The sequence below is a fragment of the Carcharhinus amblyrhynchos genome, chromosome 18 (genome assembly GCF_965287045.1).
Source record: "Carcharhinus amblyrhynchos chromosome 18, sCarAmb.v2.hapA, whole genome shotgun sequence".
Lineage (NCBI taxonomy): Eukaryota > Metazoa > Chordata > Chondrichthyes > Carcharhiniformes > Carcharhinidae > Carcharhinus > Carcharhinus amblyrhynchos.
Genome location: NC_137341.1, coordinates 10,991,735 through 11,004,902, shown reverse-complemented (window position 1 = coordinate 11,004,902; position 13,168 = coordinate 10,991,735). Strand labels below are relative to the sequence as shown.

Here is a 13,168-nt window from a genome sequence, read left to right as displayed (position 1 = left end):
CCTATGAGGAGAGACTGAGGGATTTGGGGTTGTTTTCGCTGGAAAGAAGGCGGCTAAGAGGGGATCTTATTGAAACATATAAGATGATTCGAGGTTTAGATAGGGTGGACAGTGATAGCCTTTTTCCTCTGATGGAGAAAGCTAGCACGAGGGGGCATGGCTTTAAATTAAGGGGGGGTAGTTATAGGACGGATGTCAGGGGTAGGTTCTTTACCCAGAGGGTGGTGAGGGATTGGAATGCCCTGCCTGCTGCAGTTGTAAATGCGCCTAGTTTGGGGGCGTTTAAGAGATCCGTGGATAAGTTTATGGACGAAAAGGGATTGGTTTAGGTTAGTGGGTCATTGTTTTTAACAGGTCGGCGCAACATCGTGGGCCGAAGGGCCTGTTCTGCACTGTTATGTTCTATGTTCTATAAAGGCGGATAGGGGAATGTTGTTGCCGCAGGATAAAACCTGAGAATGATTGAGATCAATTTTATACCGGCTTGTTCTTCTTCCAGGAGTGAAATCCTCTAGAAGCTGGTTTAGGGAATGGAGGAGATGGGAAAGTGATAAGATCAGAGAGAGAGATGGAAAGGATAGAGAGGGGGAGGAAGGCAGAAAGGTGAGAGCAGGAAAAGAAAGAGTAGGTGGCTCAGTGGCACAGTGGTTAGCACTGCTGCCTTACAGCACCAGGGACCCGGGTTCAATTCCTGGCTTGGGTCACTGTCTGTGCGGGATCCACACGTTCTCTGCGTATCTGTGTGAGTTTCCTCTGGTTTCCTCCCACAGTCTGAAAGACGTGCTGGTTAGGTGTACTGGCCATGCTAAATTCTCCCTCAGTGTATCCAATCAGGTGTTGGAATGTGGGAACTAGGGGATTTTCACAGTAATTTCATCTCAGTGTTAATGTTAGCTTACTCTTGACATTATTAAATAAGCTTAACTTAAAAGAAGAAAAAGGAAGTGAGACAAATAAAATGTATGAGTGAGAAAGAGCAAGAGAAAAAACAGACGAAGAAAAGGGAAACCAAAAGGGAGGGAAAGAATGTGATGCTAATATGCTCACTTTACCAATAATATGAATACAAAGAGATTCTGATTATGGAATGACACACCTAGGTATTGTAATGTCCTAACCACGTTAGGGGTTATGGGTTTTAAATAAAAAGAAAAAGACTTGACTTGCACACGTATATTCAAACTAACAACAAGAGTACAAACTGAAACTAAAAGCAGAAGCCTCTGTAACAGCCTAACAACATCACCATCAAATCATGTGATCAGCTCTTAAAGCAATACTTAAATATATAACAGGTAATTACATTGTGAAAATAGATTGAAAGTATTGAAAACCATGGTTGGGTGCTATTCACTGATATCACCTCTGGTGTTGAGGAAGAACATCTCTCGCATATTCGTTTATCCCCAGCATCATGGAAAGCAGAACACTAGCACAATGCTGAGCATCTCTGATTGAATCTATCCCAACTGAAGTAGAGTACATACCTCCCCATCATTCACTCAACGTTATTACAATGATGTAGCTTTTCCTTCAGCTTTCTCTCTGCCTAGTTCATTCTCTGTCACCACAAAGCTGAAAAAAAATCTTTTTTATGAAGACCTTCCATCTTACTGAGGTTGTTTCAGGCCAATCTACATCCAACAATCTGCTCTGAAAACTCTGCTCACATTTTGCCAGCTGTGACAAATTCCACCATAGCAGCTGAGGCATCCACAATATTCAAAAACAACTTCCAACAGTCTACAAAGTTGACAATTTGCTCCAGCTCCAATTGTTAATGTATCCTTTCAAAAACTCCAGGATCGGGATTTTTGCCAAATTTTAATTGATTTTTCCCTAAGCCATATCCTATTTGTGTATCACGTTTTGTTGCAATCCATCCATTACTTTTGAGATGTCTCATTTACAGACTAATACACTAATAGGTGAAAACATTACCTCCAACTACAGCAGTACAATCAAAAGGTTTAATAACCATTGCTCTTTGTTTTACTCTCCTCAACTACTGCAGGACTGCAATAGATTTAGAATTTTCCTTTAAACGATGACTCAGCATCTCCACTTCGACTCTCAGCAACTTTTACAGTTACACCATAGAAAGCATTCTTTTTGGTTGTATCGCAGCTTGTTATGGCTCCTGCTCTGCCCGAGACCGCAAGGAACTACAGAAGGTCATGAACGTAGCCCAATCCATCATGCAAACTAGCCTCCCATCCATTGACTCTGTCTACACTTCCCGCTGCCTCAGCAAAGCAGCCAGCATAATTAAGCACCCCATGCACCCCTTACTCTCTTTCACCTTCTTTTTCCTCTTTGTACTTTATGAACGGTATGTTTTGTCTGTATAATGCCAAGAAACAATACATTTCACTGTATATTAATGTGACAGTAAAAAGTCACATCAAAAGGGGGTGGGTGGGGGTGAGTATGAGGAGGTGAATGTGAGGGGGTGAGTGTTGGGGATGAGTATAAGGGAGTGAGTGTGAGGGGAGAATGTGAGGGGGTGAGTATTGGGGATGAGTGTAAGGGAGTCAGTGTGAGGGGATGAGTGTAAGGGAGTGTGAGGGGATGAGTGTGAGGGAGGGAGTGTGAATGGGTGAGTGTGAGGGGGTGGGGGTGAGTGTGAGGGGGTGAGTGTAAGGGGGTGCGGGGTAAGTGTGAGGGGGTGAGTGTGAGAGGGTAGTGTGAGGGGGTGAGTGTGACAGGGTGGGGGGTGAGTGTGAGGGGGTGAGCGTGAGATGGTGAGCGTGAGGGGGTGAGCGTGAGGGGGTGAGCGTGAGGGGGTGAGCGTGAGGGGGTGAGCGTGAGGGGGTGAGCGTGAGGGGGTGAGCGTGAGGGGGTGAGCGTGAGGGGGTGAGCGTGAGGGGGTGAGCGTGAGGGGGTGAGCGTGAGGGGGTGAGCGTGAGGGGGTGAGCGTGAGGGGGTGAGCGTGAGGGGATGGGGGGTGAGCGTGAGGGGATGGGGGGTGAGCGTGAGGGGATGGGGGGTGAGCGTGAGGGGATGGGGGGTGAGCGTGAGGGGATGGGGGGTGAGCGTGAGGGGATGGGGGGTGAGTGTGAGGGGATGGGGGGTGAGTGTGAGGGGATGGGGGGTGAGAGGTTGGGGGTGAGCGTGAGGGGGTGAGCGTGAGGGGGTGATTGTGAATGGGTGAGTGTGAGGGGGCGAGTGTGAGGGGGCGAGTGTGAGGGGGCGAGTGTGAGGGGGCGAGTGTGAGGGGGCGAGTGTGAGGGGGCGAGTGTGAGGGGGCGAGTGTGAGGGGGCGAGTGTGAGGGGGCGAGTGTGAGGGGGCGAGTGTGAGGGGGCGAGTGTGAGGGGGCGAGTGTGAGGGGGCGGGGGGTGAGTGTGAGGGGGTGGGGGGTGAGTGTGAGGGGGCGAGTGTGAGGGGGTGGGGGGTGAGTGTGAGGGGGCGAGTGTGAGGGGGTGGGGGGCGAGTGTGAGGGGGTGGGGGGCGAGTGTGAGGGGGCGAGTGTGAGGGGGTGGGGGGCGAGTGTGAGGGGGTGGGGGGCGAGTGTGAGGGGGCGAGTGTGAGGGGGTGGGGGGCGAGTGTGAGGGGGCGAGTGTGAGGGGGCGAGTGTGAGGGGGTGGGGGGCGAGTGTGAGGGGGCGAGTGTGAGGGGGCGAGTGTGAGGGGGCGAGTGTGAGGGGGCGAGTGTGAGGGGGCGAGTGTGAGGGGGCGAGTGTGAGGGGGCGAGTGTGAGGGGGCGAGTGTGAGGGGGTGAGTGTGAGGGGGTGAGTGTGAGGGGGTGAGTGTGAGGGGATGGGGGGTGAGTGTGAGGGGATGGGGGATGAGAGGTTGGGGGTGAGTGTGAGGGGGTGAGTGTGAGGGGGTGAGTGTGAGGGGGCGAGTGTGAGGGGGCGAGTGTGAGGGGGCGAGTGTGAGGGGGCGAGTGTGAGGGGGCGAGTGTGAGGGGGTGGGGGGTGAGTGTGAGGGGGCGAGTGTGAGGGGGCAAGTGTGAGGGGGCGAGTGTGAGGGGGTGGGGGGTGAGTGTGAGGGGGCGAGTGTGAGGGGGCGAGTGTGAGGGGGTGGGGGGTGAGTGTGAGGGGGTGAGTGTGAGGGGGTGGGGGGCGAGTGTGAGGGGGCGAGTGTGAGGGGGCGAGTGTGAGGGGGCGAGTGTGAGGGGGCGAGTGTGAGGGGGTGGGGGGTGAGTGTGAGGGGGCGAGTGTGAGGGGGCGAGTGTGAGGGGGCGAGTGTGAGGGGGTGGGGGGTGAGTGTGAGGGGGCGAGTGTGAGGGGGCGAGTGTGAGGGGGTGGGGGGTGAGTGTGAGGGGGTGAGTGTGAGGGGGTGAGTGTGAGGGGGTGAGTGTGAGGGGGTGAGTGTGAGGGGGTGAGTGTGAGGGGATGAGTGTGAGGGGATGAGTGTGAGGGGATGAGTGTGAGGGGATGAGTGTGAGGGGATGAGTGTGAGGGGATGAGTGTGAGGGGGTGGGGGGTGAGTGTGAGGGGATGAGTGTGAGGGGGTGGGGGGTGAGTGTGAGGGGATGAGTGTGAGGGGGTGGGGGGTGAGTGTGAGGGGATGAGTGTGAGAGGGTGGGGGGTGAGTGTGAGGGGATGAGTGAGAGAGGGTGGGGGGTGAGTGTGAGGGGATGAGTGTGAGGGGGTGGGGGGTGAGTGTGAAGGAATGAGTGTGAGGGGGTGGGGGGTGAGGGTGAGGGGATGAGTGTGAGAGGGTGGGGGGTGAGTGTGAGGGGATGAGTGTGAGGGGGTGGGGGGTGAGTGTGAGGGGATGAGTGTGAGGGGATGAGTGTGAGGGGATGAGTGTGAGGGGATGAGTGTGAGGGGATGAGTGTGAGGGGATGAGTGTGAGGGGATGAGTGTGAGGGGATGAGTGTGAGGGGATGAGTGTGAGGGGATGAGTGTGAGGGGATGAGTGTGAGGGGATGAGTGTGAGGGGATGAGTGTGAGGGGATGAGTGTGAGGGGATGAGTGTGAGGGGATGAGTGTGAGGGGATGAGTGTGAGGGGATGAGTGTGAGGGGATGAGTGTGAGGGGATGAGTGTGAGGGGATGAGTGTGAGGGGATGAGTGTGAGGGGATGAGTGTGAGGGGATGAGTGTGAGAGGAGGCTGTAAAAATGCACCTGGGTATTTTTGATGTAGGTAGTCCACGTCTGTGATGAAGCTGTTATAAGGCAGTAGGAATCCGACTCCAGCCAGAAGCATCGCAAAATAAATGCCATGATAGCTGTCTTTCGGCTGTGACACATTGTCTGCAATGGAAAGACACCACATAACACAATGAGATCCCAATGAGGAATAGTGTCCAAAGCAAACTCCATTCTTCAGAAACCCGGACTCAGATAGGCTGCTTCGAGTTGCCAACCCTCCAGGAATCCCCGGGAATTGAAGATCGATCTCCGGCACGCTGAGATCCCGGAGAAACATCATCGGGACATTACATTTTTTTATTATTGCCTTTGAGCATTCCCCTTTACCAGATGTTGAAATATTGAAAACTGGGCAAAAAAACAAAGGCTGTTTGGCTGAGAGTCAAGCTTCATCCAATGGGATAATGAGTCTTTTTGCTTTCCAATTGGAAGAGCAAGGCAATTTCCAGCCAATAGACTCATCCACAAAGATGGATGGGTTGGTGACTGGATTATGGGGGGAGAGTCATGTGATGAAAGGGTGGCATGGTGACATAATGGTTAGCACTGCTGGCTCAAGAGCCAGGGACCTGGGTTCGATTCCCGGCTTGGGTCATTGTCTGTGTGGAGTTTGCACATTCCCCCTGTGTCTGCGTGAGTTTCCTCCCGGTGCTCCAGTTTCCTCCCACAGTCCAAAGATGTGCAGCCGTGCTAAATTAATCCCAGTGTCAGGGGATTAGCAGGGTAAATGCGTGGGTTTGCAGGAATAGGCCCTGGGTGGGATTGTGGTCAGGTTTGATTCCCGGCTTGAGTCACTGTCTGTGTGGAGTCTGCACATTCTCCCCATCTCCATGTGGGTTTCCTCTGAGTGCTCTGGTTTCCTCCCACATTCTGAAAGATGTCCAGGTTAGGTACATTGGCTATGCTAAATTATCCTTCAGTGTACCCGAACAGGCGCCGGAGTGTGGTGACTCAGGGATTTTCACAGTAACTTCATTGTAGTGTTAATATAAGCCTACTTGGGACACTCGAAAATAAACTTTAATAAACATCTGGATTTAGTATGATTGGGAAGAGTTTGGTGGATTGTCACTCCGAGCACTGCACTGACTAACTCAGCTTAGAGTGGACATCAATCTGAGACCTTGCTGGAGATTGGGGCTCAGGAGCACAGTGGCACAGTCACTCCTGGGGGCACTGTTGCCGTGTCTTAAAATGAGCTTATTTGTCAGTTTTGGGCTAATTGTAAATGGGAAATATTGGTAGCAGGAAGTGTGTCTGGAATTTGTGTGAACACAGTTTGAGGAGTTCAGCCTGCCTGGACATTGTGGGATGTACCCCTCCTGAAACTAGTGATGTGTTCCTGGTGATTTGCATCCCACCCACCCCCCAACTCCCCCGCCCACCCCTACTCCACCCCCCCACCCAATTGCAATTGGGAATTTTCCTGAATGCTTCTAGCTGGTAAACAAGGAGGGATGATTTCCCCTTTGCTGCCTGCGGTGTTTATAGTCAGAGCGATATTTTAGGAGTCACTCAGTTGGGGAATGAATCAACTTGGTGGAGTGCAGGTCTGCACACTCTCACTGCCAGCTGCAAAACACCCCTTCCCCACGCCCATGCCCCCACTCACCACCCCCCCTTCCCACAGTAACATTCAAAAAGCAAACATCTCGGTTAGACATCAGTGGAGCAAAGGCAGCCCAGGAGAGGTGGGAGTGAAAGGCAGTCTGGGGGTATCCCGCCTTGTGGACCCCACACAAAGGGCCAAATTTTCCCATCCCGCCTAACTCCCCTCCTCAAACGGGAACAGGGGCGTGGGGAAGGGGTGTCTCCCAGCAAGCAGTGAGAGTGTGCTGACCTGCACTCCACCAAGAGGATTCATTCCCCTGCTGAGTGACTCTTAAAGCACTGCTCTGATTTTAGACCATGCAAATGTCCATCAACCTCGGGTGAGATTTTCCGGCTTTGGGGCGAGTGTGGCCGGAAAAAACTCCATTCAAGAACGTGAGTGGGGGGGGTGTGGGCCTGTGATTAAACAAATATCTCTTACTGCGCCATAAAGAACAGTGCTCCAAGCAGGGCCTCCCAGCAGTCTCAATGTCCCCGATCAGTGAAGCCATCATCAAATTATCACAAACAGGGTCATCCTGATGTTGGCTCTATTCTCTCTCCGTAGATGCTGTGTGTAGTCTCACAACAAAAGGGTAAAGTCCAACAGGTTTATTTGGTAGCACGAGCTTTCGGATCGTTGCCCCTTCATCAGGTGAGTCCTTGCACAACGTTCGTGCTACCAAATAAACCTGTTGGACTTTAACCTGGTGTTGTGAGACTTCTTACTGTGTTTACCCTAGTCCAACGCTGGCAATTCCACTCCAGAGATGCTGCCAGACCTGAGATTTTCCAGTATTTTCTGTTTTTGTTTCAGATTCCAGCATCCGCAGTAATTTGTCTTTATCCCGAACAGCACATTGTTTCCAGGACGCAGGCGGAGGATCCTACCTGATTCTGGGTATTGTGGTCTGGCTTCTGCTGTGACCTGCACCATTCTGAAAACACGCCCATACAAAGAGTGCTGATGGATTTCCTTTCTGCCCAGGTCTAATGGAATAATGGGTGTTACCAACTGATTGCTGAGACAGGTCTGTGACACCTCACTGCTGGAGCACCAAGGTTTGTGTCCATCAAAGAGGTGAGGAACAAAAGGATTCTCCATTCTCTTGACAGCAGTGACTCACATCAATAATTCACAAAGTTCAGCCAGAAGCGAAGGGTTGAACGCGCTGAATAGAATGATCACAGGGTGCCCTTTGGATAAAGTGGCAAGGGTTTTTATCAAAGGAACATTTCCATTAATATCTGGGCCAGGATGCACCGTGACCAACACCTGGCGGACAGGGGCAAATGTTCCTGTAACATCCTCCAAGTGCCTTGATGAGCTGCAGGCTTTGTAGGTGAGTGCACCATGTGGCGTGACAACCACCATGCACATTAGCAAGCCCGAGGATTGATTCCTCATCTGTGTTGAGTTACGGGTCTTCCTGGGGGTCAGCAGCTGGGCCCAGCAGGTGGGGAGACACACATAGGGACTGCCACCGGAGTACTGGATGGGCCTCCGCTTTCATACAGCCTATCCTGCCCCAGGAAAGTTGCAACGATATCGACCTGTCTTTGCATTATTTCTGTACTTCATCAAACACTGGACAGGAGCAATTCTTTATATTGCTTTCAATCAGGATCTTGCCAAAGCTGTCTCTGAGGTCAGTCACTTTGAATTTCAGAGGCAAGGACATTGTAAAAATAGTCACATGGAAACACTGCGTTTAAATAGTTACTGACATTAAAATCCAGTTAAAACACTAAAGGTAAGGAAGTATTGTTGAAACTATACAAGGCATTGGTGAGGCCGCAGCTGGAGTATTGTGCACAGTTTTGGTCCCCTTATTTGAGGAAAGATGTAGTGACATTGGAGGCAGTTCACAGGAGGTTCACTAGATTGATTCCAGAGATGAGGGTTTGTCATATAAAGAGAGATTGAACAGTTTAGGCCTATACTCCCTGGAATTTAGAAGAATGAGGGGAGATCAAATACAAGATGATAAAAGGTATGGATAAAGTAGATGCGGAGTGGATGCTTCCTCTTGTGGGGCATTCTAGGACGAGATGTCACAGTCTTGGGATAAGGGGGAGCAAATTTAAAACAGAGCTGAGGAGAAACTACATCTCCCAAGGGGTTGTGAATCTGTGGAATTCGCCACCCCAAAGTGCAGCGGATGCTGGGACAGTGAGTAAATTTAAGGAGGAGTTAGACAGATTTTTCATTGATAATCGGTTGAAGGGTTATGGGGAGAAGGCAGGAAAATGGGAATGAGGAGCATATCAGCCATGATCGAAAGGTGGAGTGGACTCGATGGGCCGAATGGCCTAATTCTGCTTCTACATCTTAAGAACTTACGAAAAGAGAAAAAGTGTATCAATATAAAATGTGCTATGGAACTGTTTCGAGACTCTCAGAAGTGAAGCTACAGCTCAGGAAAAGAAATGACAGCAAATAACAGTGTGGTATGAAAAGGCAGGAGTCCTTCAACTGTTTGGCAACCTGTTTGAATAACTGGCTGATCATAAAACATCAGTGACCATTGTAAAGCTGGAAGCAAACCATCAAGGAAATAGTTCAAAGAAAAACCTTTTTGCCACATTCAAGGACAGAAGCCATATTCACATTTCCTCGTTAAATCTACACATAATTTGAGTGATTGTACGTAAGGCTGATAAACACCCACACAGAGCAGCGTGTAAGATTGTTAAAAATGTATTCTTCCATGGGGTCTGGGCATCACTGGCTAGGATATCGAGATGTTGGCATTGGACTGGGGTAAGCACACTAAGAAGTCTCACAACACCAGGTTAAAGTCCAACAGATTTATTTGGTAGCACAAGCCACTAGCTTTCGGGTGCTGCCCCTTCATCAGGTGAGTGGGCGTTCTGTTCACAAACAGGACATGTAAAGACACAAACTCAATTTACAAAATAATGGTTGGAATGCGAGTCTTTACAGGTAATCAAGTCTTAAAGGTACAGACAATGAGAGTGGAGAGAGTGTTAAACAGACGTGTATTGTCTCCATCTACAATATATTCATGTTACAACTTTTATATTCATGTTACAACTGTACAAAACTCTGGTGCAGCCGCACTTGGAGTATTGCATACAGTTCTGGTCGCCGCATTATAAGATGTGGAGGCATTGGAAAGGGTGCAGAGGAGGTTTACCAGGATGTTGCCTGGTATGGTGGGATGGTCTTATGAGGAAAGGCTGAGGGACTTGAGGTTATTTTCATTGGAGAGAAGAAGGTTATGAGGTGACCTGATTGAGGCATACGAGATGATCAAAGGATTGGATAGGGTGGACAGTGAGAGCCTTTTACCTCGGATGGTGATGGCTAACACAAGGGGACATAGCTTTAAATTAAGGGGTGGTAATTATAGGACGGATGTCAGAGGTAGGTTCTTTACTCAGAGGGTAGTAACGTCGTGGAATGCCCTGCCTGCAGCAGTTGTGGACTCACCAACTTTAAGGGCGTTCAAATGGTCAGTGGATAGGCATATGGATAACATTGGAATAGTTTAGGTTAGAGGGTCATTAGATTGGTTCCACTGGTCGGCACATCGAGGGCCGAAGGCCCTGTAACTGCGCTGTAATGATCTATGTTCTATCTACAGAGATAATACACATCTCTTGGGGGTTGCGGGGCTGGTCAGCGACTGGGCTGGCCGGCGATTTGAAGGCCAGCAATGGAGGGCCATTGTGCCTATGCCAATCTTGGTGCTGACAGGTCGGCACAAGCGCAGTGGCCCATTCAGCACTATGCTGCCAGTCTCTCCAGCAGGAATACGCCCCGCCGGTTACCCGTGGGAATCCCGCTGAGACACTCTGTGACGCACAGAGTGTCAGAGATTCATTCAAGAAATTACACTAAACAAACTGACGGGATTTATTCTCATTTTCCTGCACGTTGGGAATTTAGAATTTTTTTGGGAGGATCCCAACCATAGAATCAGTTTGGATGGCGATAAAGAATAGCAAAGAAAGGGACTCATTCATAACCCTCCACCCTCTCCCCCGACACTGCAGGATAGGGGATAAATCCACACCGGGTCTCCCTATTTACAATCTATACTCATAATATGAATGAAGGGACTGACTGTGTTATAGCCAAATTTGCTAATGACACAAAGACAAGCAGGAAAGCAAGTTGTTGGGAGGGCATAAGGAGTCTGCAAAGAGATACAGATGGGTTAAGTGAGTGTGCAATGATGTGGCAGACGGGAGTACCACGTGGGAATCTGTGAGGTTGTCCACTTTAGCAGGAAGGATAGCAAAGCAGAATCTTATTTAAATAGAAAGAGAGACTGTGGAACACTGCAGTACAGAGGGGTCATGCATTACTTGAAGATAGAATGTGGGTACAGCCAGTGATTGGGAAGGCAATGAAATGTTGGTTTTTATTGTAAAATGAATGGAGTATTAGAGTAGGGAAATCCTGCTACAACTGTACAGACCATACCTAGAAGATAGTGTAGTTTTGGTCTCCTTATGTACAGAGGGATATAGCTGCATTGGAAACAGTTCAGAGAAGATTCACCGGGCTGGGATAAAAGGGTTATATTCTGAGGAATAACTGAGCAGGTTGAGTCTCTTCTCATTGGAGTTTAGAAGAATGAGAGGTAATCTTATTGAAACATGAGGGAGCTTGACACTGAGAGAGTGTTTCCCCTTGTGGGAGAATGTAGAACTAGGAGACACATTAACAAAATAAGGGGTATTCCATTTAAGGTGGAGATTGCCTCAGGTGCGATCTTATGAGCCTCAGGCGGGCGTACCGGTAAAATTCCAGCCTTAGCGTCCAAAAATGTGCAGGCTAGGGGGATTGACCATAGTAAGTGTGTGGGTTTATGGGGATAGGACCAGGGAGAGGGTCTGGGTGAGATACTCTGTCAGAAAGTCAGTATAGACTCAATGGGCCGAATGACCTCCTTCTGCACTTTCAGGATTCTATGATTATGTATATATATTCTATGATTACTAATGGTAATAAAAACAGATGACAATAAAAATCAATCTGGTTCATTAATGCCCTGATGTGGAGATGCCGGCGTTGGACTGGGGTAAACACAGTAATGCCCCTCAGGGGAGCTCAACATCATCTCCTCAACAGCAAAGGAGTTGGCAATAAATGCTGGTCTTACCAATGGCACCCACCTGCCACAAATGAATGCAAACAGTGTAGATGTACTCACACACACACAAACCGGGCATCACCTGCATCATTGGTTATGGTCATCCCACTGTCCTGTCTCTTCTTACTCTGCAGTTCTTCCTCTTCCAATGGGTAGCCATCAAAGCTGAAGTTCATCACGACATTCCCCTCTGGTGTCTGGGTCGGGGTGCCACTCCTGAAGCTCTCCGTGCCCAGGGTCGCCATCCTCCACCTTCTTCACCAGAAAAGCCAAACTCTCTAGTTCCAAAACAAAATCAAAAAAAAACAATTCTTCAGTCAACTCTTTTTAAAATCAGCTGTGTTTGGACAAGTTCCCTTAGGAAACTGGACCAACAGCTCCAGCGGGCCTGGCCTGTGCAGTTCGAAGGCCTGCTGGGAATTTCTTTGAATTCTCTGGCCTTCCTTAATTTCAGATCCCAGGGTTAAAATGAAATGGGCAGTGAGTAAATCAGGGCTTCCTCAGGCTGCCTATTAACCTTGCAAACAAACATAAAAATTAGAAATCCACAGTTAATCAATTGAATATAGTGAGTGGAACTTACTCAGAAAACTTCCAAGTGTCAAACGGGTGGAAAAATGGAGATTTTCTTGCCCATTTTTCCAGCAAGGTGAATTATGTGTGTTTACAGCACTCTGTGCAATACAGAGACTGTAATCTGTTTCCTGCCAGTTGGGGGAGTGAGCAGAGCCTATTCATGCCAGGAAGCTGACTGCAAACTGCCAAAGGTGCTATTGCACATACACCCTAATCTTTGTTAGGGTGGAGAACAGTTAACATCCCCCCACCACAGACATTACCCCCCACAGACATTGCCCCCCCCCACCATGAACTCTCTCTCAGCACCCCCAATTTGCAACCACCTCCAGGGGCACCCCCCCCAATTGCTGCACCTCCAATCACCAGCACCCCAATCGCAGGACTCCTGATCATTGGCCCCCAACCCCCATTCAGCAGCCCCACCGGCCAGTCTGCACCCTTGATGCAGAGTTCCATGCTTCAGTCCCCTCCTACTGACCTCACCCTCACCTCCCCTGTCTGGCTCCACCCTGTCAGAACCGACTCCTGCAAAGCCCCAGCCACTCAAGTCCTGTTCCCTTGGCACTTCCCAGTGCCTGGTGAACAGTGGCAGGGTGCCAGGCTGGCACTAAGGTCCTAGACTGGCAGTGCTGTCACTGCCCACCCCTGCCACCAATCACCCAAGGGGCTTCAATGGCTTCCAGTCCCACTGGCGAGGTCATCACGTCAAGTTGGTAGAGACGTGACCTCACCGGTGAATACCTCAACCAACAAGATCGGAAAGCG

The 13,168-nt window shown here is 50.0% G+C and overlaps 1 protein-coding gene across 2 annotated transcripts in view; it reads right to left on the bottom strand.

Moving 5' to 3' along the window:
- Nucleotides 1-13,168, bottom strand: part of LOC145354647 (equilibrative nucleoside transporter 4-like) — a 241,243-nt gene that overhangs the window by 33,207 nt on the left and 194,868 nt on the right. For both annotated transcript variants that reach the window (XM_080206079.1, XM_080206078.1), the window contains 2 exons: nt 11,907-12,102; nt 5,079-5,207 (listed from right to left, as the gene is read on the bottom strand). In XM_080206079.1, coding sequence (XP_080062205.1) covers nt 5,079-5,207; nt 11,907-12,069 — 292 coding nt within the window. In that variant the 5' untranslated portion in view covers nt 12,070-12,102. The remainder of the gene's footprint in view (nt 1-5,078; nt 5,208-11,906; nt 12,103-13,168) is intronic.